Source organism: Nycticebus coucang, chromosome 5 (assembly GCF_027406575.1).
Source record: "Nycticebus coucang isolate mNycCou1 chromosome 5, mNycCou1.pri, whole genome shotgun sequence".
NCBI classification, from domain to species: Eukaryota; Metazoa; Chordata; class Mammalia; order Primates; family Lorisidae; genus Nycticebus; species Nycticebus coucang.
This window is the reverse complement of record NC_069784.1, coordinates 88,329,062-88,355,728: the sequence shown is the minus strand read 5'-3', so window position 1 is coordinate 88,355,728 and position 26,667 is coordinate 88,329,062. Positions and strand designations below refer to the sequence as shown.

General features: G+C 35.0%; 1 protein-coding gene across 1 annotated transcript in view; it reads left to right on the top strand.

Annotated features, from left to right (window-relative positions):
- REV3L (REV3 like, DNA directed polymerase zeta catalytic subunit) overlaps window positions 1-26,667 on the top strand; it is a 203,923-nt gene that overhangs the window by 92,452 nt on the left and 84,804 nt on the right. Inside the window, exons 6-13 of the mRNA XM_053590624.1 lie at window positions 2,437-2,531; window positions 3,199-3,303; window positions 4,505-4,589; window positions 4,677-4,825; window positions 11,139-11,258; window positions 15,994-16,231; window positions 19,196-19,338; window positions 21,091-25,255. Coding sequence (XP_053446599.1) covers window positions 2,437-2,531; window positions 3,199-3,303; window positions 4,505-4,589; window positions 4,677-4,825; window positions 11,139-11,258; window positions 15,994-16,231; window positions 19,196-19,338; window positions 21,091-25,255 — 5,100 coding nt within the window. The remainder of the gene's footprint in view (window positions 1-2,436; window positions 2,532-3,198; window positions 3,304-4,504; window positions 4,590-4,676; window positions 4,826-11,138; window positions 11,259-15,993; window positions 16,232-19,195; window positions 19,339-21,090; window positions 25,256-26,667) is intronic.

Here is a 26,667-nt window from a genome sequence, read left to right as displayed (position 1 = left end):
ATAGGCGTCTGAGCTTTACTCAATGATTCTGATTAGTAGATCTCTTACATTAAGCTATGAAGAGAAATGTTCAAAGAGGCACAATTGTCTAATTAGCCTTGTATTGCTTATCTTTATTTATAAAAATGAATGATCCACGTGTGTATGCTGATGCAAATTTTTTATTCACACTTTTTCTATCTATTGGAACAAATTTTCATTTTTTAGAGATAGGGTCTTGCTCTACTACCCAGGCTGGGATGCAATAGAATAATCATAACCCACGGCAGCCTTAAACTCCTGGGCTCAAGCAATCCTTCTGGTGCATGGCACCATGCCTAGCTAATTTATTTTATTTTTTTAAGAGACAGGCTCTCATTGTGTTGCCCAGGCTGGTCTCAAACTCCTGCCCTCAAGTGATCTTCCCACCTTGGCCTCCAAGGGACTTTAGGCATGAGCTGCCACACCTGGCCAGGTTTTTAATGCTGAAAACTATTTCCTTTCCCTAGGAACACATTCTGTTCAGAATGTCTGAAGTCGTTTTGTAGTAAGATAAAGATACACATTTCTACTGGGAGATTATATTTTTTGATGTTTCCATCCTTTGTCACAAATGTTCTACTTCCGGAATAGTTATTTTTGATATTTACAGTATAATTATTTTATTTCAAATTACAAAACTTTTCAGTATAACAAGAAAACTCTTGATCATAAACTATTTTTTCTGGTACTTTAATTCATGACAAAACTGATTTTGTTAAATTACATGAATGAAGAGGAAACTCTACATTGAGAATTAATTTTTGTGAAAGTAGATGGGATGTATTGTGATAGATTGCCTAACATGTCCCCTTTTCTGTAATTAGTAAAAAGATACATCTGTGTGAGTATCTACATATACATTGTAAAAATTCTGTTGTTCAGCAAATTAATTTCTAATGTTCCATCAAAATTTCCTGAGGGATAGAGTGGAAAATGAAGGTTTGCTGAATGTTTCTCTTAAAACATTGAGAAATGTTTGAAATCAAAATGTTAATGAAAGATGCTATCACCCACTTTTACTTTTTTTTTTTTTTTTTGAGACAGAGTCTCACTATGTCGCCCTTGGTAGAGTGTTGTGGTGTCACAGCTCACAGCAACCTCCAACTCTTGGGCTTAAATGATTCTCTTGCCTCAGCCTCCCAAGTAGCTGGGACTACAGGTGCCTGCCACAACACCCATCTACTTTTTTTTTTTTTTGTAGAGACAGAGTCTCACCTTATCGCCCTCGGTAGAGTTCCATGGCATCACACAGCTCACAGCAACTTCCAACTCTTGGGCTTAGGCGATTCTCCTGCCTCAGCCTCCCGAGCAGCTGGGACCACAGGCGCCTGCCACAACGCCCCGGCTATTTTTTTGTTGCAGTTTGGCCGGGGCTGGGTTTGAACCCACCACCCTCGGCATATGGGGCCGGCACCCTACCCGCTGAGCCATTTTTGTTGCAGTTGTCATTGTTGTTTAGCAGACCCGGGCTGGGTTCGAACCTGCCAGCCCTGGTGTATGTGGCCAGTGCCCAGGCACTGAGCCCTATCACCCACTTTGAAGTAAAAATAGTAATCTCCTCTTTCATTTAGTGTTCATTTTAGTGTGAGATCTAGATTTGGAATGACTAAACTTGGGTCCATACTATTAATAGATGCTATGTGTTCATTCTCTCAAGCAGGGAAAATTATGTGATGTCTTCCTAGTCCAATTTTGAGTCAAAGAGCATTAGTGGGAAACAACCCTTTTTAGTTATACTAAAATTATACTTGTAGGCTGAGGAGGAAAGATTACTTGAGCCCAAAAGTCCAGCCTGGTGACATAGTCAAACTCTGTCTAAAAAAAAAGTTAATGGCCTTGTGGTCTCACTACTTTTCCTAGCTACAGTCACACTGTTGAACATTCATGTGGTTTATTAATTCTATAGTTATGAAGAATTTTAAAGCCTTTGTCATCTCAGCAGTAGTTGAGGGCAGAAAGAACAATGAATATCATCATTTGCCCACTTCTTGGTATGCTCACTTTCTCTTAGCTCTTGTTGCTTGCTCTCTCCTCCTTTTTTGATTACCAAAGAAGATCTTTTTAGGCATCTGATTTCAGATGCTTATGTTTTTTGATGTATCCCTCTAGTATCCTATCCCATTCTGCCCTGGGTACGACCACATGCTAAAACATACAGTGAACCAAAATGTGTAGAATATACTGCAAAAGGATCTCAGTATGAGTTGTTACATTTTGTATTTTTCTCATCCTGTTTTTTATTTTTATATACATATATAATGTCAATTATGTCATGAATAATTGTGAATTAAGTTAGTATCATCAGGTTTTTGGTAATGTTTTACCTAAAGATAAAATATTGTATAAGTTAGAAAAATCTTACAAAATTTGTTCTAACATAATTATTGTTTTTTTAAATATATCTTTTCATTATAGCTCTTTAATATTGGAAGGTGTTGAACCACAGAGTACATGTGAATTAGAAGTCGATGCTGTAGCCGCTGACATCTTAAATCGGCTGGATGTTGAAGGTACATAATGCAATTATTCATAATATATGTTTTTATTTTTAAAAACATTAATGACTAAAGTACAATGGAAAAAATAAAGAAGAAAACATTACTAGGGAACTAAGATATTATAAAAGGTGAATGCAAAATACATATTATCAAGATTGTCTGTACTTCTGATGAGATAATCATTGGTTTACATTTTCTTTTTTTTTTTTTTTTTTCTAAATTATCATTTTTTTTTTTTTTTTTTTTTATTGTTGGGGATTCATTGAGGGTACAATAAGCCAGTTACACTGATATATTGGTTTACATTTTCATTCATAAGAGTAAGTTTGCACACATGTGAGAAAACTAAAGAGAATTAACCAATATAAAATTATTTAATATACTCTGCCTTTTAATTTTTAAATATTCAGATTCTATACCAGGGAGGAGACTCTAAAGTCTATTGACTGTCCTCAAATGTTTGAATTTTATTCACTTGCTAGATTTGTGGAAGTAGTAGGAAGAAAACTAAAAGGGAGTAACATAATAAATTGAGGTTGGGGTAGTTTATCTATTTTATTCCACAAAACAGGTGATTTTTTTTTTATAAGTAATTTTTTTTTTAAAGAAAAGTTTAGATTTTTTTTAAGCAAGTATTCTTCACTTTGACCCTTGTACTGAAGTATTATTGTGATTACAGCTCAGATTGGTGTAAACCCTGGTCTACAGGCTATATGGGAAGATGAAAAGCAACGGCGAAGAAACAGAAATGAAACCTCTCAAATTAGTCAACCTGAATCACAAGGTATACACTGAGTAGTACTCCAATGATTTTTTTTTAACTAAATGTTTTATTTATTTATTTATTTGTTTATTTTTAAGCTTTTTTAAATTAAATCATAAACGCATACATCATGGATGGTGGGATCATACCTGTGGTGCATAATGCAAGGGTACTTGTCGGATTTATTAAGTATAGAGTACAAGTGTCTTAACATAATAATTAAGTAAACGAGATGAGGTTTATATTAACCAGTGTGATGTGAACTAAATATTTTAATAGAAAAGTTTAAGCCATTGAATTTTTCAACTTTGACTTCAGATTATACTTTTCAAATTACCTTTAAATTTTTAATGTATTCTTCCTTTTGTCGTTATTATGCAAGTAGTAATTATTTATTTTTACAACTATCTCCAAAGTGTAATCTATTGTCTCTCCTCCATGAGAAATTTACATCTTCACTGTCCTTGGGTTTCAGTGCACCTGTCCTCTCACTCCACTTTTTGACCCCCTAGTATGTTCTAGTCTTTTCTGTATTTCCAAATGAGTTTTTAAAAACTCACAGAAGATCAGGAATCCCAACTTAAGGAACACTGTTTAGTTCATTATACTTGAAAGATGTAGCCTCTGAAATACTGCCCCTAATTTTTTTTCTGGATATATCATATGAACTCTCACTTTGTTCATCAGATACAGCCCTGAAAAATACTTATTATTAAATGTTGCTACATTTAATAAATTCATAAAGAATTTGAGGCAGCTTAAATAATACCAAACATTTTTTAAAATTAAAGTAAACATAAGTGACATAATACAAAAAGCAAATATATTTGAAATATAGCAGTAAGCCTGTGTTGAACTTCAATTAAATTTTAAAATGTTTCTTATAATGTCTTGAATACTATAAATGTTTCAATAAATTTTGACTGACTTTTAATTTCTAGTTTCAGGGTGAATAATATACTTTAGGTAGAGAACAATGATTTTCTGATTTAGGTTATTATAGAACTTAATCTTGTACTGTAAGTGTCTAATTTATAACTTTAGGAACAAGTCATTTCTCCTTTATTTGATTCTATAATATGATTACATTTAGGTGGTGTTATATGTGGCTAAAGAAAGATAGAAAATTGCTACACTTTAAAAGCTACTTTAGGAGCAAGGAAAAGAATATATTATATTCATTTGCTGTCTACCTTTTTTAATGCACTTTTAAAATTCAAAGATCGCGGGTTTGTGCCAGCAACAGAAAGTGAAAAAAAATTTCAGAAGAGACTTCAGGAAATTCTCAAACAGAATGATTTATCTGTGTAAGTGGTTATTTATTATAGATCTCAGAATTAATTCTATTGCTTTGTTATCTAGTTTGTTATAAAGGATATGTTTTAATTAAGCAGAACATTATCAGGATCTGTGGACTACAGGGATAGATCCCAGGATTTCTCTGCTGAGTTAACATTGCATTCTGAGGTTCTGTCTCCTGAAGTACTTCAGTGTACACCAGCTAATATGATAGAAGTCCACAAAGACACAGAGTTGAGCAAAGGTAAGATATTCTTTTCAAGTATATAGAAAATACTTAACAATCTGTGTAATTAGCATTATGTAGTATTAATATTTGGTTGAGTTTACTAGGATTTTTTACCCTAAGAAATAAAATTTATAGACATAGCAAAAATCTCACCCTTTCTGTATCTCTGAAGGTAAGCACTATCCTGAAGTTGGTGCAAACTGTTACCATATATGATTTTGTATTTTCTGATATTTGTATGTCCACCATAATGCTATAGTTTTAAGTTTTAAATTTTACATAAATAGGCCAAGCACCGTGGCTCATGCCTATAATTCCAGCACTTTGGGAAGGGATTCACTTGAGATGTCAGGAGTTCAAGACCAGCCTGAACAAGAGTAAGACTCCATCTCTACAAAAAATAGAAAAGTTAGCTAGATGCACTGAGGTATCCCTGTTGTCCCAGCTACTTGAGAGGCTGAGGCAGGAGGATCACTAGAGCCCAGGAGTTTGAGGTTACAATTCATTATGTTAATACCTCTGTACTCTAGCCCAGGATAGAATGTCTCAACAAAAACAAAACAAAAGAAAACAAAATTTTATATAAATGACATCCTGCTTGGTATGGATTAAGCAACTTGCTTTTTTCATTCAACATTATATTTTTAAGCAGCTTAATTGAGGTATAATTTATATAACATAAAATTCACTCATTTTAATTATATTATTCAGTAATTTATAGTAAATTTACAAAATTGTGCATACATCTTCACAATCCTACTTTAGAACATTGCTGTGAGCCCAAAGGATCCCTTGTGTCCATTTGTATCTATGCCTCTTTCTACCTCCAAACCCAAGTAACCACTAATCTACCTTCTGGTCTCTCTACATTTGACTTATTCAGATATTGTGTATCATACAAATGAAATCACACAGTATGTAGACTTTTGTGTCTACCTTTTTTTCACTTAGTATAACACTTGAAAGGTTTATCTTTTTTACTGCCAAAAAGTATTTGTATGAATAATACCACATTTTGTTCATTTATTCCTCAATTGATTGCTATTTGAATTGTTTTCACTTTTGGCTATTAAGAATAATGCTGCTGGGCGGTGCCTGTGGCTCAGTGAGTAGGGCGCCGGCCCCATATACCAAGGGTGGCAGGTTCGAAACCGGCCCTGGCCAAACTGCAACAACAAAAAAAAAATAGCCAGGCGTCATGGCGGGTGCCTGTAGTCCCAGCTACTCGGGAGGCTGAGGCAAGAGAATCGTCTAAATCCAAGAGGTGGAGGTTGCTGTGAGCTGTGATGCCACAGCACTCTGCTGAGGTTGACAAAAGTGAGTTTCTGAAAAAATTAAAAAAATAAAAGAATAATGCTGTTATAAGCAGTAAAACATGAATTTTAGAATAAATATCATAAAGAGTCATAAAATCTGTTAACCAGTGTGATGAAAATGTGTCAAACGGTCTATGAAACTAGTGTATGGTGCCCCATGATCACATTAATGTACACAGCTATGATTTAATAAAATAAAAAAAAATAAAAAAGTCATAAAATCATGGAAACAGGAGCCAATGAAACCAGTTTGAGAATAAACTTAAGTACAAAGATTACCTTTGGAGTACTAAAAAAGAAAGAGAGAGAATAATGCCGCTGTGAACATTCGATTGCAAGTCTTTATATGGATATATATTTTTATTTCTCTTGAGTAGAAGATATCAAAGAATGTAATTAATTAAATTTAATTAAAACTTCCAAGCTGTTTTCCAAAGTGCCAGTGCTGTTTTACAGTTCCACAAGTAATATGTCAGAGTTTCTGTGGCTCCACATCTTCACTAACATTTGTTATTATCTTTTAATTTTGAAATTTATCCTTGTTCATTCATTTTAGCTGTTATCAGTGTTTGATTTTAAGACTAGATGGTTTTCAATTTTGTACTTACATTAGTGCTGTTTCCACCTCCTTAAGGCTGTGTACAAGAGTTTGTCTACAGAACACATACAGAAAAGTAATTTGGTGGATATTAGAGTGTATTCATATACTCTACTTATGTAGCGTCTTTTCTAGGGGTTTTGCTGTAATGTATTTAGCTTATACATGATTGATAAATGTAAGAGAATGATCAAAGTTTTACATTGTTTCAGATGCAATTTTTCTAAGCAAGAGGAGCCTCAACAACATTTGATAGTATTAAATAATAGATGTAAGATAATAGATATAAAAATTTTGCCACTCTTATTTTTTGAAATGGTATCTCCATATTTAAATCTGCATTTCCTGATATATGTAGAGTTTGAGCATCCTTTAAAGGCTGTTTAGGTTTCTCCATTTGAGAATTGTTTATTCATGTTCCTTCCTCATTTTCTCTTAGGTCACTAGTCTTTTTTGTTTTTTTTTAACAGATTTTAGTTCCTCATATTTATGAGGTATTAAAGGCTTTTTTAAATTGCATTTACTGTAGAGATATTTTCCCTCCATCTAAACTAGTTTATGGCCTTCTCTACCCTGATGAAATGAAAATTTTCTCTCAAGTATTTATCCTAAGACTTACATGTGCTTATAATTTGTTTTTTCACAGTTAGATCTTTAATTCATCTGAAATTTTAATTTTATAAATAGTGAACATTTAATTGTATCTAGTGAGCTAGATAAGTGTGCAAACTTATTTATTAAATAGGTTTTTTTCCCCCCACACTGAATTTCCCCATCTCTGTCATTTTCCCTTATGTTAATGTCATACTATTTTGATTACTTTTGTTTTCTAAGACCTAATCAGGGCGTATCTTTACTTATTCTACTTCAGAATAAATTTATTCTTGATCCTTTGAAAAGACTCTCACGTTAATCTTAGGGTCAGATTGTTTTATTTCTATAAAGAACCCTTTTGGGATTTTTTTTTTTTTTTGAGACAGAATCTCACTTTGTCACCCTTGCTAGAGTGCCATGGCATCATATCTCACAGCAATGTGAGATATGATGTGACATATCTCACGTCTTACCTCAAACTCTTGGGCTCAAGTGGTCCTCTTTCCTCAGCTTCCCAAGTAGCTGGGACTATAGGCACCTGCCACAATGCCTGGCTATTTTCAGAGATGGGGTCTCGCTCTAACTCAGCCTAGTCACAAACTCATTCACCCACTTTGGCTTCCCAGAGTGCTAGGATTACAGGCATGAACCACTGCTCCTGGCCTTGGAATCTCTTCTCTTAAAGTTCATCTCTCATTTCTCTCACCGCTCTAGTCCTACATTTATGCCTAGGTTTTGCTGCTTTTCACAATTTACTTTTTGTTTTTTTGGTTTTGTTTTTTTTGAGACAAAGTCTCACTCTGTCACCTGGTTAGAATGCCATGTCACCATACCTTACATCAACCTCAAACTCCTGGGCTCAGGAGATCTTCCTGCCTTAGCCTTCTGAGTAGCTGAGACTTCAGGCACCCACCACAATGCCCAGCTAGTTTCTCTATTTTTAGTAGAGACAGGGTCTTGCCCTTGCTCACACTGGTCTTTATTTTCTTTGAGACAGAGTCTCACTATGTCACCCTCAGTAGAGTGCTGTGGCGTCCCAGCTCACAGCAACCTCAAACTCTTGGGCTTAAGCGATTCTCTTGCCTCAGCCTCCCCCAAGTAGCTGGGACTACAGGTACCCAACACAGTGCCCAGCTATTAATTTATTTATTTGTTTTATTTTTATTGCAGTTGTCATTGTTGTTTAGCTGGCCCGGGCTGGGTTCTAACATGCCAGCCTTGGTGTAAGTGGCTGGCAACGTAACTACTATGTTCCAGGCACCAAGCCTCAAACTGGATTTTAACTCCTTAGCTCAAGCAATCCACCTGCCTCAGCCTCCCAGAGTGCTAGATTACAGGCGTGAGCCACTGGGCCCAGCCTAGTCTAGGAACACTCTTTGTTTTTTATGTCAAATTCTCTCATCTATGACCATGATATATTTCTCATTTTGTTTGGTCTTCCTTCATGTCTGTCACCAAAGTTTCTTAAATTTTTTGTGAAATTATTGTGTATTTTGTGTTATATATCGCAGGTACCTTACAATCGTTGCAGTTGCAAATTTTGTCTTCAAAATTTACATGTTTTCTTTGCTAGTATTTAGCAACTTCATTGATCTTTGTATATCAGTTTTATATTCAACAACTTTTATTACTGCTAGTTTAGATGTATTTTCCCTTCCATTTTCATCATCTACACATAGCTCTTTTATTACTTCTTTTCTTATGTTTATACTTTTTTCATATCTGAATGCACTACTTCAGAATTCTAGGATAATGTTAAGTAGAAATGTGCTTCTATATTTCATTAAGTATGAAAACTTTAATCACATTAATACGTTTTCTGATCCTTGTTTGCTAAGGAATTTGCTTTCTATGTCATGAATGGATATTAAATCATTTTACCAAATTTTTAAAAATTTATTGAAATAATTTATTTTTTCATTATTAATAGGATGGGTTATGTTAAAATAATTTTTATTTTCTAATGTTAATTTTCCCTTCATTTGTGAAATAAAACCTTCTTGGTCTCAATGTGGTGTGGTTTTTTAAGCATTGATGCGTCTACTTTATTAATATTATATGTATAATTTTAGCTTTTTTTTAATAATTAAGAAAGATCCATACTCTGCCACATTAGATTAGTTGTGGAGCGCTTTTCTCTTTGTCAGCTTTTAAAGAAGCATTTTTATTAAATTGGAATAATCGGTTTCTTGAAAATTGGATAGATCTTATCTATAAAATCATCTAGACTTAGTGCAGTTTTCTTGTGGTTAAATTTTGTGTGTGTTGGAGGGTGGAAGATAAAGGGGATGGATTTAAACTACTGGTCTAATTTCCATAGTTGTTACATATCTGCTTAAGCTTTCTATTTCTGCTTGAAGTATGTTTTATGTTATTTTTTTTCCTAAGAAATTACCCATTTTATCTGATTTCTCCGTATTTTTGGTATAAAGTTGTTCATAGTATTATTTTACCATCTTTCTTTTACTTTTGTCATTCTTTTCATTCCTGACACAGTGTGTTTTTTTCTGGAGACAAAAGTTTCACTCCGTCACCCCAAGTACAGTGCTTTGGCATCATCATAGCTCGCAGCAACCTCAAATTCCTGGGTTCAAGCCGTCCTCCTGCCTTAACGCTCCCGTGCAGCTGAGACGATAGGTGCCTGCCACTGGGCCTAGCTAATTTTTCTATTTTGGTAGAGATGGGATCTCACTCTTGATCAGACTGGTCTTTTACTCCTGATCTTAAGTGATTCTTTCACCTCAGCCTCTCAGACTGCTAAGATTATAGGCAGAAGCCTCTGCACCCAGCCTCTAATAAATAATACTTATATTTTCCCCATAATTTGTTTTGATCATCTTTGCCAGTCTTTTCTATTTTATTACTAGTTTTTACGGATCCTCTCAATTGTTTTTTGTTTTAGGATAAGCTATATTTCACTGTTGTTTATTTGTTCATTTGTTTTGCCTAAATATGCCTTATTAGCCCAGCTATATCCTAGGATGTGTTATTACCTTAAAGCATTTCTTCTTGAAGATTTTAACTCTCTTTTAAAAGTTTGGAAGCATCTATTTTTAAGTTTGATTTAATATCTGAAATAGAAAACAGTTCTTTTCCAATTAGCTGTCTTGTCACTGCCTGCCATTTTTTCTTCTGGAGTCATTTTACCCCCTAGTACAGTGGTTCTCAACCTTCCTCATGCCGTAAGCCTTTAATACAGTTTCTGTATTAAAGAATCTGTTATGATTATGGTTATGACCCACAGATTGAGAACCGCTGCCCTAATAGTATGTGATTTTTTTCTGTCTTTCCCTATGGCAGGATTACAATATGAGATTTATTTTATCTTTGTTCTTAAAATTATGTAACCTATCAGGGAATTAGACCTGCTATAAAAGTCACGTGTTGAAAGACCAGTATTTTTAGATAATGAATTGAAAGCTTTCTGAGAAATTTAAAATAAATGTAAAATAAATTTGTTGTTTTTGAACCATAGAGAATTTTCTTATTCAAATAAGATAGTATATCTTTTTTTACCTTTCATATATTTTAATATGCAGTGATATTTATCAGCATAATATGTATACACATACACGGGACTGAAGAGACTAAAGAGATTGTAGATGTTGGGTGATCCACAGACCTAAGTTTGTTTTGTTTTTATTAGTCTACGTAACAGCTTAGATACCTCTGACTTTTTATTAAGTTATTTAGCATACTTCATTCATACTTCAAAATTTTAAGTAGGTTTACATTGTTAATACTTCCTAATGTACACAAATCTTAATAAATTTTAGATTTAGGGCATTGCTTTAATATTTTTATATTTTGTCATCTTAAGGTCACATTAGACACAAAGTAGAAGAAGCCCTCATTAATGAAGAAGCAATTTTGAACCTCATGGAAAATAGTCAGACTTTTCAGCCTTTGACCCAAAGACTGAGTGAGTCACCAGCTTTCAGTAAGTAACAGTGCTATTATAAATACTCAGGATTTTAAATCAGTGAAAGTGTGTATGGGGTGGGGGGTATTTTTTTTCTTTGAGTTGACGAGATTAATGGTACATGTTAAGTAAATGCTGACTCTACTGAATATGAAAATGAAATCTTGCATTAAATTGAGTAACTTTTTTTTCTACACAGCTTTTTCTAAAAAACAATTTTAAAAGAAAAAAATTTTTTTAGTTTTACTTTCATTAGGGTAAAGCCCTATTGCTTTGGAGGGAAAGTATACTTATTTTGAATTAATGTTCTCCAAAGTTAAGAACATTAATAAAACACTACAATTGGTTCTTTTTTGGTGAGTATCAGAAATTGTACTGGACAATTCTGCCCTTTTTTTTTTTTTAAATCAACAGAGTCTCATTGGCTCTGTCACCCAGGCTGAAGTACAGTGGCATAATGATAGCTCACTGCAGCCTCAAACTCCTAGGCTCAAGTGATCCTCTTGCCTCAGCTTCCCCAGTATTTGGGACTATAGATGTGCACCACCACACCTAGCTAATTTTATTTGTTTTGTTTTGTTTAGAAGCCCGGACAGGGTTCAAACCCGCCACCCCCGATGCATGGGGCTGGCACTCTAACCACTGAGCTACGGGCACCCAGCTACTAATTTTTTTTGGTCTTAAGGAGATGGGGTCTTGCTGTGTTGCCCAGCCTGATCACTGGGATTACAGGCAGGAGGAACTGTGCAACAGGCCATTCATTTTTATCTGGCTGAGCACATGACAGTTATTTCTGAATATTTTTGCTTCACCATAAATACATTTTCATTAACACCATAAGCTATTTTTTTGTTTTTTGAGACAGAATTTTGCTCTATTGCCTAGGCTAGAGTGCCATGACCTCAGCCTAGCTCACAGCAACCTCAAACTCCTGGACTCAAGCAATTCTTCTGTCTCATCCTCCTGAGTAGCTGGGACTATAGGAGTGCACTGCCATATTTGGCTTATTTTTCTGTTTGTAGTAGAGAGGGAATCTCACTTTGCTCAGGCAGTCTTCCTGCCTCAAGCTCTCAGAGTGCTGGGATTATAGGCATGAGCCACTGTGCCCAGCCTAACATCATAAACTACTTATAAGATTTCTTTTTAATAATTTAGTCTATATCCAATGTACTCAGCTCTACTATGAAGCTAAATTATAGCTTTCACATGAAGGCTATAACCCAACTATAGCACAAAACTATGGGGAAAGGGCCAAGGAAGGGGAAGGGAGGGGTGGAGGGAGGGTAATGAATGGGGCCACACCTATAGTGCTGCATCTTAGAATGGGTACAGGCAAAACTTACTAAATGCAGAATACAAATGCCTACATACAGTAACTAAGAAAATGCCATGAAGGCTACGTTGAACAGTTTGATGAGAATATTTCAGATTATATATGAAACCAGCGCATTGTACCCCTTGATTGCACTAATGTACACAGCTATGATTTAACAATAAAAATAAATAAATTAAAAAAAAATAATAATAATTTAGTCTGACTTACATACATCTTTTGCAAAAATTTACTTGATACTTTGTTGCATAAAGTTATGTTTTGCTTGAAGCAGTGATTTTATGTTTCTTTCATTTCCAGTCTATTTTATTATTTTTATGGTGCCAAATGCAATCCCATTTCCATGTAAGGTCATTTCTATGTTATTTACATTTTCATCTGAATGGAACATAAATTGACTGATTGTGAACAATACCAAAATTACTGTATACACCCATTTCTCAAAAACATTTTAAACAGTGGGAGGGAACTTTTCTCTTTTTTTTAAATTGTACATATTTACAGGATGCATAGTGATGTTTCAGTGTGAATAGTGTATAGTGATCACATCAGGGTCATTTATATATCCATTCACTCCTGAGCTCAAGAAAACCAGACCCCAAGTAGCTAGGATAAGAGGTGTGTGCTGCCGCATCTGTTTTTTCTTTTTTAAATGAGTGATTACATGCAGAAAGAAATCATCTCAAGAACACATTAAAAAATTAATTTGTGAAATTTACTAAATGTAGAATATAAATGTCTCAACACAATAACTAAGAAAATGCCATGAAGGCTATGTTAACCAGTTTGATGAAAATATTTCAAATTGTATATAAAACCACCATATTGTACCCCATGATTGCATTAATGTACACAGCTATGATTTAATAAAAAAATTAATTTCAGGTTCATAATCTAAAATATTGTTTCCCCCATTTGAATAAGTTAATATATATACCAAAGTATTTAAATTGTATTTTAGTTATTAAAAAACAGTTAAGAGAGGAACATAGAAAAAGTTAAATTAAAAAAGACAAGAATTAGAAGGACATAACCCTGTTTCATTGCATCAGACAAATATATTATTAGGAGATATAATTCTGCCTTGACTAAGGTTACAAAAATACGATCTCAGTGTTATTAAAGATCTGAGAAGAAAGTATCTATAATCCATTTGCTAATATTATTTTTTAAAAAGGAGGCAGGAAATAATTTTTAAGTTTAAGAAATGAGTCAATACCAAAATGACTCTTATAAGCAAATATTTTTATTTTATTTTGTTTTACATTTGGTGGCATGACTAAACCAATTTCTTTAATGTCAACAAAGAAAACCTAAAACTTGATATTTTAGTGAATGAGGAATGTTACTGCCTTTATTTACAGAGAAATAGGTGGTATAGTAGATTAGAAAAAATTCCCATCTCTGATTTTTTTTAAATAACAGCTTTAATAATTTATTATTTCTTTTTTTTTTTTTTTTTTTTTTTTTTTTTTGCGGCTTTTGGCCGGGACTGGGTTTGAACCCGCCACCTCCGGCATATGGGGCCGGCGCCCTATTCCTTTGAGCCACAGGCACCACCCAATTTATTATTTCTTTAAATTCACATACCATAAAATTCACATTCTAATACATACAGTTTGGTAATTCCTAACATATTCATGGAGTTGTATAACCATTACCATTATTGAATTTCTCTCTCCAGAAGGAGACCCTCTGCTATTACTATTCACTTTCCATTCTTCTTCTCAGCCCTTGGCAACCACTAATTTATCCTTTCCTTTGCTAGATTTACCTATTTTGGACATTTCTTTCTTTTTTTTCTTTTTTATTAAATAATAGCTGTGTACATTAATGCAGTCATAGGGTACAATGTGCTGGTTTTATATACAATTTGAAATATTTTCATCAAACTGGTTAACATAACCTTCATGGCATTTTGTTAGTTATTGTGTTAAGACATTTGTATTTTACATTTAGTAAGTTTCACATGTACCCTTGTAAGATGCACCATAGGTGTGGTCCCGCCAATTACCCTCCCTCCACCCATCCTCCCTCCTCCCCGCCCCTTCCTTTCCCCTTTCCCCATATTCTTGGGCTATAATTGAGTTATAGCTTTCATATGAAAGCCATAAATTAGTTTCATAGTAGGGCTGAGTACCTTGGATACTTTTTCTTCCATTCTTGAGATACTTTGCTAAGAAGAATATGTTCCAGCTCTATCCATGTAAACATGAAAGAGGTAAAGTCTCCATCTTTCTTTAGGGCTGCATAATATTCCATGGTATACATATACCACAATTTTCATATAAATAGAATCATATATTATATGGCCTTTTGTATCTGGCTGCTTTAATTTAGCATAATGTTTTCAAAGTTTATCCATGTTGTAGCATGTATCATTACTTTATTCCTTTTTCTTGAATAATATTCTATCATATAGATAATACACATTTTGTTTATTTATTTATCAGTTGTTGGATATTGGGTTGTTTCTACTTTTTTGGTTATTATGAATATCATTATTCATGAGCAGATTTTTGTGTGGACATGTTTTCCATTCTCTTGGGTATTCATATATGTAGAACTTGCATATATGGTAACTCTGTTTAACATTTTGAGGAACAATCAATAGGTGCACTATTTTAAAATCTGACAGGCAAATGTTTAGAAATCCAGTTTGTCTACATCCTTGCCAACACTTGATATTATCTGTCTTTTTATTTTTACCTATCTTAATTATCTTTAGCTATCTTTATCTGAAGTGGTGGTTTTATATGTACAGTATAATATTATGAGCCACTTTTAAAGCTGTTTTGTATTTTTCAACTACAGACTTCATTTGGCTATTCTGTGAACTAAATAAAGCTTAAGTGAAGAATAAGGTATTTACATACATACTTTTTAAGGTATTTCCTTAGCATTTATTCATACATTTATCGTATGTTTTGTATTTATTTTTTAATACTTTTGACCGTGTTTGGTTTACTGTTTCTTAAGCTTAGTGTATAGTAAGATCTTAGACAGCTTGTTAAAATGCAAATTTCTACTAGGTGCAAGGGCATGTGCCTATAATACCAGCTATGCTGGAGGCTGAGAAGGGAGAATTGTTTGAGCCCAGGAGTTTGGGGCCAGCCTGGGCAACAGAACAAGATCCCACTGTGTTTCAAAAATGCAAATTTGTGAGACCTACCTCAGAAATTCTAATTCACTAGATCTATGATAGGGTCTGAGAATCTTATTTTTTATTAATAGCACTAAGTTATTCTAATGTAGCTGGTTCAGAGATCACAGTTTGATGAAAGAGTTACATGACCTACTGAGCGTTCACGCCAACTATATTCTTTTAGCAGCTGCCAGCATCTGTTATGATGTTGTTATTTTATAATTGAATTGTTGGATTATTTAGGAAATTTAGTGATTGCTTCACTTGTTTTATAGTGGACAGTAGTCCTGATGAGGCTCTGGTACATCTTCTTGCTGGTTTGGAAAGTGATGGATATCAGGGGGAAAGAAATAGGATGCCATCACCATGTCGCTCTTTTGGAAATAATAAATATCCTCAAAATAGTGATGATGAAGAAAGTGAACCACAGATTGAAAAAGAGGAAATGGAGCTTAGTTTGGTTATGTCCCAGAGATGGGACAGCAATATTGAAGAACATTGTGCCAAAAAGAGGTAATTTTTTAGTTATTTCAGTTATTTTAATAACTTTTGTCATTATTCTTTAATCAGAAATTAATTTCCTTAGACTTTTTCTTAATCTCCTTAAGTAGTGGTCTGTTTTTCACATGGCATATATTTTGTATTGCAGGCAAAATAAAGTTTTGCTACGTTCAAAAAGTTTAACCTAACTTCTAGAAGTCATCTATTTATATATGCAGTGTTGACATATGTGAGTGATAAATGGGACAAAATCAAAGTGCCTCCTTATCTCAGACTTGACAAAAAGAATGCTTCTGATAGTTAAACTGTTGTGGATTGGAACGACAGTATATAGAGTCAGCTGAAGAAAAGGAATTGCTTCTAGGTCTAGTTACACTAAAGGAATTAAATATTAAAAACTAATGAATAAATTAAATAGATGCATCTCAGAAGCAAACACTAGTATTCTGGTTTTTTTTTTTTTTTGTAGAGACAGAGTCTCACCTTATTGCCCTTTCGTAGAGTGCCATGGTGTCACACAGCTCACAGTAACCTCCAACTCCAGGGCCCAGGCGATTCTCCTGCCTCAGCCTCCCTAGTAGCTGGGACCACAGGCGCCCGCCACAACGCCCGGCTATTTTTTTGTTGCAGTTTGGCCAGGGCCGGTTTGAACCCGCCACCCTCGGCATATGGGTCCGGCGCTTCTGGTTTGTTTTTCAAAATAAATGATTAAGATGGTACCATGGTTTTCTAAATCAGTCTCTGTGAACTGGCATCATTTGATTCTTCCCCAGAGCTGTATGCTCTGTATATAGAAAAACTTAAGCCTTCTGAACCTGAAAGACTGAGTATGTTCTCCTTTGAACTTCTGTAGGCTATGCTAAAACTTTTTTAAAGTCTATATTTGAAATTTTCAACTCCAAAGCCATTTTATCGAAAGGTGGAAGGTTAATCTGTAAAGTTAATGTTCATTTGTATATAACTTAAGTTTTATTTTTCTACTTAATAAATCAGGATATGGAAATCTTTAGATGTGATGTTATAATCTACTCTGTGACGTAGTCTCTACTGTAAGAATAGGTACAGTTTAACTCATGATTAAATTCACATTTATGTGTTCATTGACCAAGCCAATTAATTCTGTGAAAGCTATGCCCTGTTTAACCTTGGTAAAACAAACTTAAACAGTTCATAAACGTATATTAGAAAGAGATTAAATCGGATAAGTGTATTATCTAGAAAAGGAATTACTAATTCTACTCTGTATAATGGATGTTATATTCTGCCCTGCTATATTATATTAAGAAAGGAAAGAAAAGTGAAAGAAGAGGAAGAAAACTAGGAAGGAAGATGAGTGGACACTGACACTTTTGAAGAACGTTTGAATAGGGAATAGTCTATTTAGAGAGAAGTTATGAGACAGACGATAAAGGTCTTCATGTTTTAAAGGTTATGTGGAAAGTGAAATAGACTTGTTCTTTATGGGTGCAGAAAACAAAGGCAAGAACGATGTTTGAAAGTTGAAAAGAAACAATTTGAGGCTGGGCGCAGTGGCTCACACCTGTAATCCTAGCACTCCAGGAGGCCAAGGCCGGTGGATTGCCTGAGCTCACGGGTTCAAGACCAGCCTGAGCCAGAGTGAGATCCTGTCTCTAAAAATAGCCAGGCATTGTGATGGGTGCCTGAGGTCCCAGCTACTGAGGAGGCTGAGGCAAGAGAATCGCTTAAGCCCAAGAGTTTTGAGGTTGCTATGAGCTATGATGCCATGACACTCTACCGAGGGTAACAAAGTAAGACTGTGTCTCAAAAAATAAATAAATAAATAAAGAGAAAAGAAACAATTTGTGTAATATAGGAAGACAGTTACTAACAGAGTCCATAACAAAATTACCCAGGAAGATAGCAAGTCCTTCACACAGAGACTGTAAAAGCAGAGATTATTTCAGGTTTTTTGCATTGGGTAGAGAGTGGACTAGATAACCTCTGGTAGCTCTTTCATATTTTAAGGGAGTGATTTTATGACAAATTGTCATTTGGAAAGGCTCAATAAAGAAACTGTTCCATGTATAATACAAAAATGTTACTTCATGCCGAGGGTGGCGGGTTCAAACCCAGCCCCGGCCAAACTGCAACCAAAAATAGCCGGGCGTTGTGGCGGGCGCCTGTAGTCCCAGCTGCTCGGGAGGCTGAGGCAAGAGAATCGCGTAAGCCCAAGATTTAGAGGTTGCTGTGAGCCGTGTGACGCCACGGCACTCTACCCGAGGGCGGTACTGTGAGACTCTGTCTCTACAAAAAAAAATGTTACTTCTAAGTTTTTTAGACCAGAGAAAGAAAAAGTTGGGTATGGATAGAAGGAAAGTTTACCCATCTAGATAAAAGGGAAAGTATCAAGTTAGTATCAGTATGAGGTGAAACTTTAAAGAAACTATCTGGACTTCACTGTCCATCTGAATTCCTCAGTAACCATACTTTGTAATCACTGTCAGATTGATTCAATACCTTTACTATTCCCTTGCCCCTCTCTAATCCCTAATGTTTTCTCTTCAGCCCTGACCTGAGTGCATCATCACTTACCATTTTGTTCTTGTTTTCTCCAATTCAGAGTGTAGTTAGACTTACTAAAATATGTTAGATCTGTTTAGAGATTACTGAGTTCTCAAGCTATATGTATATATCTAAGGATAGTATGAAAAGGAGAATATAAGGAAGAACATGATTAGATAATGATAATCCAGAATATTATGGACCTACAAATACAGGAATTATGGGATTTTCTACCTCACATAAAAGGGATTATAAAGTCTTTTTACAATAACTTTTTCAGATACTATAGTAAGGCATATTAATAAAGTAAATCTGTTTTGCTCTTTAAAAATCACAATTTTCAGATCTTTTTTATTGTTTTACTATTATAGAATCAAAATTAAACAAATTACTTGCATCTGAGATGCTCTTCCCTAATGCTTATATTCACCAATGAATTTTAATATTCTCTAGATCACTGTGCAGAAATACCCACAGAAGTTCAACTGAAGATGATGAGTCATCTTCAGAAGAAGAAATGGAATGGAGTGATAACAGTTTGCTTCTAGCCAATCTTTCTATACCTCAGTTAGATGGAACTGCAGATGAAAATGGTGGTAAGTAAATGAGTGTACTGTGAGTATTTGGTCATTTAGGGATTAAAAATATATTTGATTTTGAAACTACAATCACACACTTCCTATATAGTTGGCTAAGTGTGGCTTTAGTGATACTTCTTTTGAAAGAATGCAAATAAATATTTTTTCTTTTTTTTTTTTTTTATTGTTGGGGATTCATTGAGGGTACAACAAGCCAGGTTACATTGATTGCAATTGTTAGGCAAAGTCCCTCTTGCAATCATGTCTTGCCCCCATAAAGTGTGACACACACCAAGGCGCAAATAAATATTTTTTCTTATTTCTAGGAGGATGTAGCATTTGTTGATCACTGATTCCAAGCATCATAAACTTTTAGCAGTTTATTGTATTAACATTTAAGTGGCACGTGAAAGTGTTGTAAGAAATATGCTTATCTTAGAGGCCAAGGCGGGTGGATTGCCCAAGCTCAGGAGTTTAAACCAGGCTGAGCAAGAGTGAGACTCTGTCTCTAAAAGAAAATAGCCGGGCATTATGGCAGGTGCCTGTAGTCCCAGCTACTCGGGAGTCTGAGGCAAGAGAATCACTTGAGCCCAAGAGTTTGAGATTGCTGTGAGGCAATCCCAGGCAACTGAGTGGGACTCTGTCTCAAAAAAAAACCCAAAAAAAAGAAATATGCTGATCTTATTTGAAGTGAGAATATAAAGAACCAAATATATATATATTATAATATATAATATATATATATATATATTTTTTTTTTTTTTTTAAGAGACAAAGTCTCACTTTATTGCCCCTGGTAGAGTGCTGTGGCATCACAGCTCACAGCAACCTCCAACTCCTGGGCTTAAGCGATTCTCTTGCCTCAGCCTCCTGAGTAGCTGGGACTACAGGCATGCACCACAACGCAGGCTAGTTTTTTGTTGCAGTTTGGCCAGGGCTGGGTTCGAACTTGCCACCCTCAGTATATGGGGCTGGCGTCCTATCCACTGAGCCACAGGTGCCGCCCAAGAACCATATCATTTTATGAAAATTTTTGTTAGTCGTATTTTCCCCTTAGTCCCTTGAAAACACTAAATATTAATTCAGCCTATTGCTAATCAAATGGAATATATATTTAAAGTAATTGGCTTGGTGCCTGTAGCACAGTGGTTACAGTGCCAGCCACATGCACCAAGGGTGGCGGGTTCTAATACGGCCCGGGCCAGCTAAACAACAATGACAACTACAACAAAAAATAGTCATGGGAGGTGCCTATGGTCCCAGCTACTTTAGGAGGCTACTTGGGAGGCTGAGACAAGAGAATTGCGTAAGCCTAAGAGTTGGAGGTTGCTGTGAGCTGTGATGCCACGGCACTGTACCAAGGGTGACATAGTGAGACTCTCTCACCACAGGAGCCAGAGCGGTGCCTATGGCTCAAAGGAGTAGGGCACCGGCCCCATATACCGGAGGTGGTGGGTTCAAATCCAGCCCTGGCCAAAAACTGCAATAAATAAATAAATAAAATAATAATAATGATAATAATTGTAATTAACTCTTCATTATTTAGGTTGAGTTATCTCAATAATAGGCATGACTTTTTTGTTAAGATGCTCATTTTAAACATACAAACTTCATATAATTTCTTTCACAGTGACAGTATCTTAATATGGGAAAATATTTTAAAAATTAAAAGAGTAGAATGAAATAAATTTATTTTTCCCTTCTTTCAGACAATCCATTGAACAACGAAAATTCTAGAACCCACTCTTCTTTATTTTTCCCTCCTTTCAGACAATCCATTGAACAACGAAAATTCTAGAACCCACTCTTCTGTGATTGCAACAAGCAAGCTATCAGTAAAACCCTCCATCTTTCACAAAGATGCTGCTACATTAGAACCCCCGTCTTCTGCTAAGATTACCTTTCAATGTAAACACACAAGTGCCCTTCCTTCCCATGTTTTGAACAAGGAAGATTTAATTGAAGACCTTTCACAGCCAAACAACATAGAAAAAGGTCTAGATAATGCAGTCACTTCTTTTACAAAGGAAAGCACTTACTCTATGAAATACCCTGGATCTATAAACAGTACTGTTCATTCAGAAAATTCTCATAAAGAGAGTAATAAGAAAGATATCCTCCCAGTATCTTCCTGTGAAAGTAGTATTTTTGATTATGAAGAAGATATTCCATCTGTTACAAGACAGGTCCCAAGCAGAAAGTATACAAACATTAGAAAGATCGAAAAGGATGCCCCTTTTATACATATGCACCGTCACCCTAATGAGAATACATTGGGTAAAAACTCTTTTAACTTTTCTGACTTAAGTCATTCAAAAAATAAACTATCCTCTGAAGGAAATGAAAAAGGAAACAGCACAGCTTTGAACAGTTTATTCCCTTCACCATTTACTGAAAATTGTGAATTGCTATCATGCTCAGGGGAGAATAGAACTATGGTACATTCTCTTAGTAGCATTGCTGATGAAAGTGGATTAAATAAACTTAAAATTAGATATGAAGAATTTCAAGAACATAAAACAGAAAAACCAAGCCTCAGTCAACAAGCAGCCCATTATATGTTTTTTCCTAGTGTTGTTCTTTCTAATTGTCTCACTAGACCACAGAAACTATCTCCTGTCACATATAAACTACAACCTGGCAATAAACCATCCCGGTTAAAACTAAATAAAAAGAAACTTGTAGATCATCAAGAGACTTCTACCAAAAGTAGCGAGACTAGATCCACAAAAGAGAATTGTATACAAAACAATCCTTGTAATAGTAACCCTGAGAAGGATCATGTATTGCCCAGTGATTTAATTAAAACCACTCGTGGAACTTTTGAAAATAAAACACCCACAGATGGTTTGATAGACTGTCACTTTGGAGATGGAAACTTAGAAACTGAGCAGTCCTTTGGACTTTATGGAAATAAATATACACTTAGAGCCAAACGCAAGGTAAATTATGAGACTGAAGACAGTGAGTCAAGTTTGGTAACACACAACTCAAAAATTAGCCTACCTCATCCTATAGAAATTGGTGACAGTCTAGATGGAACTCTAAAATCTCGAAAACGAAGGAAAATGTCTAAAAAGCTACCCCCTGTCATCATAAAGTATATTATTATAAACAGATTTAGAGGGAGAAAAAATATGCTTGTGAAGCTAGGGAAAATAGACTCTAAAGAAAAACAAGTAATATTAACAGAGGAAAAAATAGAATTATATAAAAAGCTTGCACCTTTGAAGGATTTTTGGCCAAAAGTTCCTGACTCCCCCGCAACCAAATATCCCATTTATCCACTAACACCAAAGAAAAGTCACAGAAGAAAGTCAAAACATAAGTCTGCTAAGAAAAAAACTGGTAAACAACAAAGGACAAATAGTGAAAATATTAAAAGAACTTTGTCTTTCAGAAAAAAACGGTCACATGCTATTCTTTCTCCCCCATCACCATCTTACAATGCCGAAACCGAAGACTGTGACTTACATTATAGTGATGTGATGTCTAAACTAGGTTTTCTTTCTGAGAGAAGCACAAGTCCCGTAAATTCCTCTCCACCTCGCTGCTGGTCTCCCACAGATCCAAGAGCTGAAGAAATTGTGGCTGCTGCAGAAAAAGAAGCGATGCTTTTTAAAGGTCCTAATATGTATAATACCAAGACTATTAATCCTCGTATGGGAAAAAATAGTCGAGCAAGAGCACAGGGTAAGAAATCAAAAGCAAAGCTTGTTAATCCCTCTGTAGTTACTAAGAAAAGGAACAAACGAAATCAGACAAATAAAATAGTAGATGATGGAAAAAAGAAACCAAGAGCAAAACTGAAACAAAAAACAAATGAGAAAGGCACATCAAGAAAGCACATAACACTTAAAGATGAAAAAATAAAATCTCAGTCTGGTGCTGAAGTTAAGTTTGTGCTAAAACACCAGAATGTGTCTGAGCTTACAAATAATTCTGGAGGCTCTCTACTTTGTAAACAGAAAGATGTACCACTGACAGGCTCAACTATAGATCATCCCTTTTCTAATCCCCTCCCCATTGGAATTAATGCACAACAGAAGTTATCTGCCTGCTTTTCTTCATTCTTAGAAAGCAAGAAATCTATAGATTTGCAAACATTCTCTAGTTCACGAGATGATTTGCATCCATCAATTGTCTGTAGTTCCATAGCACCTGGAATCTCAAAAATTAATGTTCAAAGTTCTCATAATCAAAGTGCTATGTTTACTCTAAAGGAATCAACTTTGATTCAAAAAAATATATTTGACCTTTCCAACCATTTGTCTCAGGTAGCACAGAATGCTCAGATATCTTCGGGTATAATGTCTCCAAAGACAGAAGATAATACAAACATACAAAAAAACCATTTATCAACTATTGGAAAGTTAAATGAATATCGTAATTCCTTAGAATCAAAGCCGGACCAGGCATATGCCCCTAATTTTTTGCATTGCAAAGATAGTCAGCAGCAGATTGTGTGCATGGCAGAACAGTCAAAGCACAGTGAAACTTGTTCTCCAGGAAATGCAACTTCAGAGGAAAGCCAAATGCCTAATAATTGTTTTATAACTTCCTTGAGAAGTCCAATCAAACAAATAGCATGGGATCAAAAACAAAGGGGTTTTATTTTAGATATGTCAAATTTTAAACCTGAAAGGGTAAAGCAGAAGTCATTGTCAGAAGCAGTTTCACAAACCAAAGCACTTTCTCAGTGTAAAAATCGAAGTGTTTCCACACATTCAGCATTTGGTGAAGGACAGTCTGGACTGGCAGTTCTAAAAGAATTGTTACAAAAAAGACAGCAGAAAGCACAAAATGCAAGTACTATGCAAGACCCATTACCTAATAAACTTCAACCAAACAAAAATATTTCTGGTTCCCTTGAACATAACAAAACAAATAAACGGACACGGTCAGTAACATCTCCCAGAAAACCTCGAACTCCCAGAAGTACAAAACCTAAAGAAAAAATTGCCAAACTTCTAAAAGTAGACTCTCTAAATTTACAAAACTCTGGCCAGTTGGATAACTCCTTATCAGATGATAGTCCCATCTTTTTTTCAGATCCCGGTTTTGAAAGTTGTTATTCACTTGAAGATAGCTTATCTCCTGAACATAATTATAATTTTGATATTAACACAATAGGTCAGACTGGATTTTGTAGCTTTTATTCTGGAAGTCAGTTTGTCCCAGCTGATCAGAATTTGCCTCAAAAGTTCCTAAGTGATGCTGTTCAGGATCTTTTTCCAGGACAAGCTATAGAAAAAAATGAGTTTTTAAGTCATGACAACCAGAACTGTGATGAAAACAAGCATCATGCCTCAGACTCAGCCTCATGGATTAGGTCTAGTACTTTAAGTCCTGAACTTTTTGATAAATCATCCATAGATAGCAATGAGAATCATCGGCACAACCCGTGGAAAAACAGCTTTCATCCTCTTACAACTCGGTCTAATTCAATAATGGATTCTTTCTGTGTTCAGAAGGCAGAGGGCTGTCTAAATGAAAAATCCAGATTGAACAAGAGTTCAGTAAGCAAAGAAGTGTTTCTTAGCCTCCCGCAGCCGAGCAATTCAGACTGGATTCAAGGTCACACCAGAAAAGAAATGGGACATTCTCTTGGCTCAGTTAATACCTCTTTTACTACAATACTCTCCTCCCCAGATGGTGAACTTGTGGATGTAGGCTCTGAAGATTCAGAACTGTATGTTTCAAGAAACAATGATCTGTTGACGCCAACTCCTGATAGTTCACCAAGGTCTACCAGCTCTCCCTCACAATCTAAAAATGGCAGTTTCACACCTCGAACTGCTCACATTCTAAAACCACTTATGTCCCCACCAAGTAGGGAAGAAATTATGGCAACTTTGTTGGATCATGACCTTTCAGAAACTGTTTACCAAGAACCATTTTGCAGTAATCCTTCTGATGTACCAGAAAAGCCCAGGTAATTATAATTTTTTTCCCTTAAGTCACTCTAAATAAATTGTAATGTGTATAACATTTGATATCTGACTGACTTTGTATTTGTAAGTATGTCATTGTGAAAACTACAGATTTTATTAAGAGAATTTGCATACTAACTAGATGGTTGCTCTTAGACAAATTTATTTAAATTAATGAATGTTAGACTTTGATCTACCATTATTTAATACCATGTCTCCATTAAGGATTAGAGGTGCTCACTCTAATGATGCAAGATTACGAAGGATTTAATACTTTAAAAGTATTACAATGCTCATTTTAAAATAGTATTTTAAATGTTAAACTTTTATACTTTTTATGACATATCTCTAAATGATTATTTTTTAAGTTGTTTCTACTATAAATCTTTTTCTTTTCATGTAGTTTCAACGTCTTGAATCATAGTTAATAATGTTAGTTTATAAATTATTAGGCATGTAAGTGGACATTGGTTTCTCTTATCTCCTTTAAGAATCTTTTCAGAGAATTGATAGAAAAATAGGCATGTGTGCTAGCACATACACGTGGCATATAGCGAAATGGAAATCAGAACTGGTTTATCTATCAGTAGTTGAGTAGTTATGCTGTATTACCTTCACCAAGTTAAGGTATTTCTGATAAGAGCTAAATTGGAAAGTATAGCTTAATACGGGAGATGTAAATGATGTAAATGATGTTTACATAAAGCATGTAAATGATGCTTCTTGTTCCTGCCCATGTGTCTGTGATCTCATGTACTTAACCAATTGTAGAGAAAGGCAGTTCATTTCAACCAGCCAGTCAGAAGCAGAGGTAGATGACTGAGACTGTTAAGGCAATCCCTGCTTTAGTTTCAATCATGGGAAGAAGTTACGAGTAGCTAACTAGAGCAGAAGCAACACTGCACGTAGGCACTAATGCTAGTGAAAAACAAAGATATAATGTGGATGTCATTTATACATTCGTTCAGGCCCATAGAACATACTGAGCCAAGAGTGAACCCAAATGTAAACTGTGGACATTGAGTGATTATGATTTGTCAATGAATGTTCAACATTTGGAACAAATGTACCACTCTGGTGGGTTATCTATGATAATGGCTATGCATGTACAGTGGCACATATGTGAGAAATCTGTGTACTTTCCTTTCATTTTTGCTGTGAACCTAAAAGTGCTTTTAAAAAACTACATCTTTTTAAAAAAATTAAGACCAAAAATTCCCACTCCAGCAGCCAGAAAAATCTTCATTTAAGAAAGAGATGAGAATTTGAGATAATGGATATGTTAATTTGTTCCATTATAATGACCATTTTACTGTATACTGGGGGTGCCAAAAGTATATACATTATAAGAGATGTTAACCTATGTATTATATATTTGTGTGTATACTTTGAGTGCCTCTTGTAATTGCAGAAA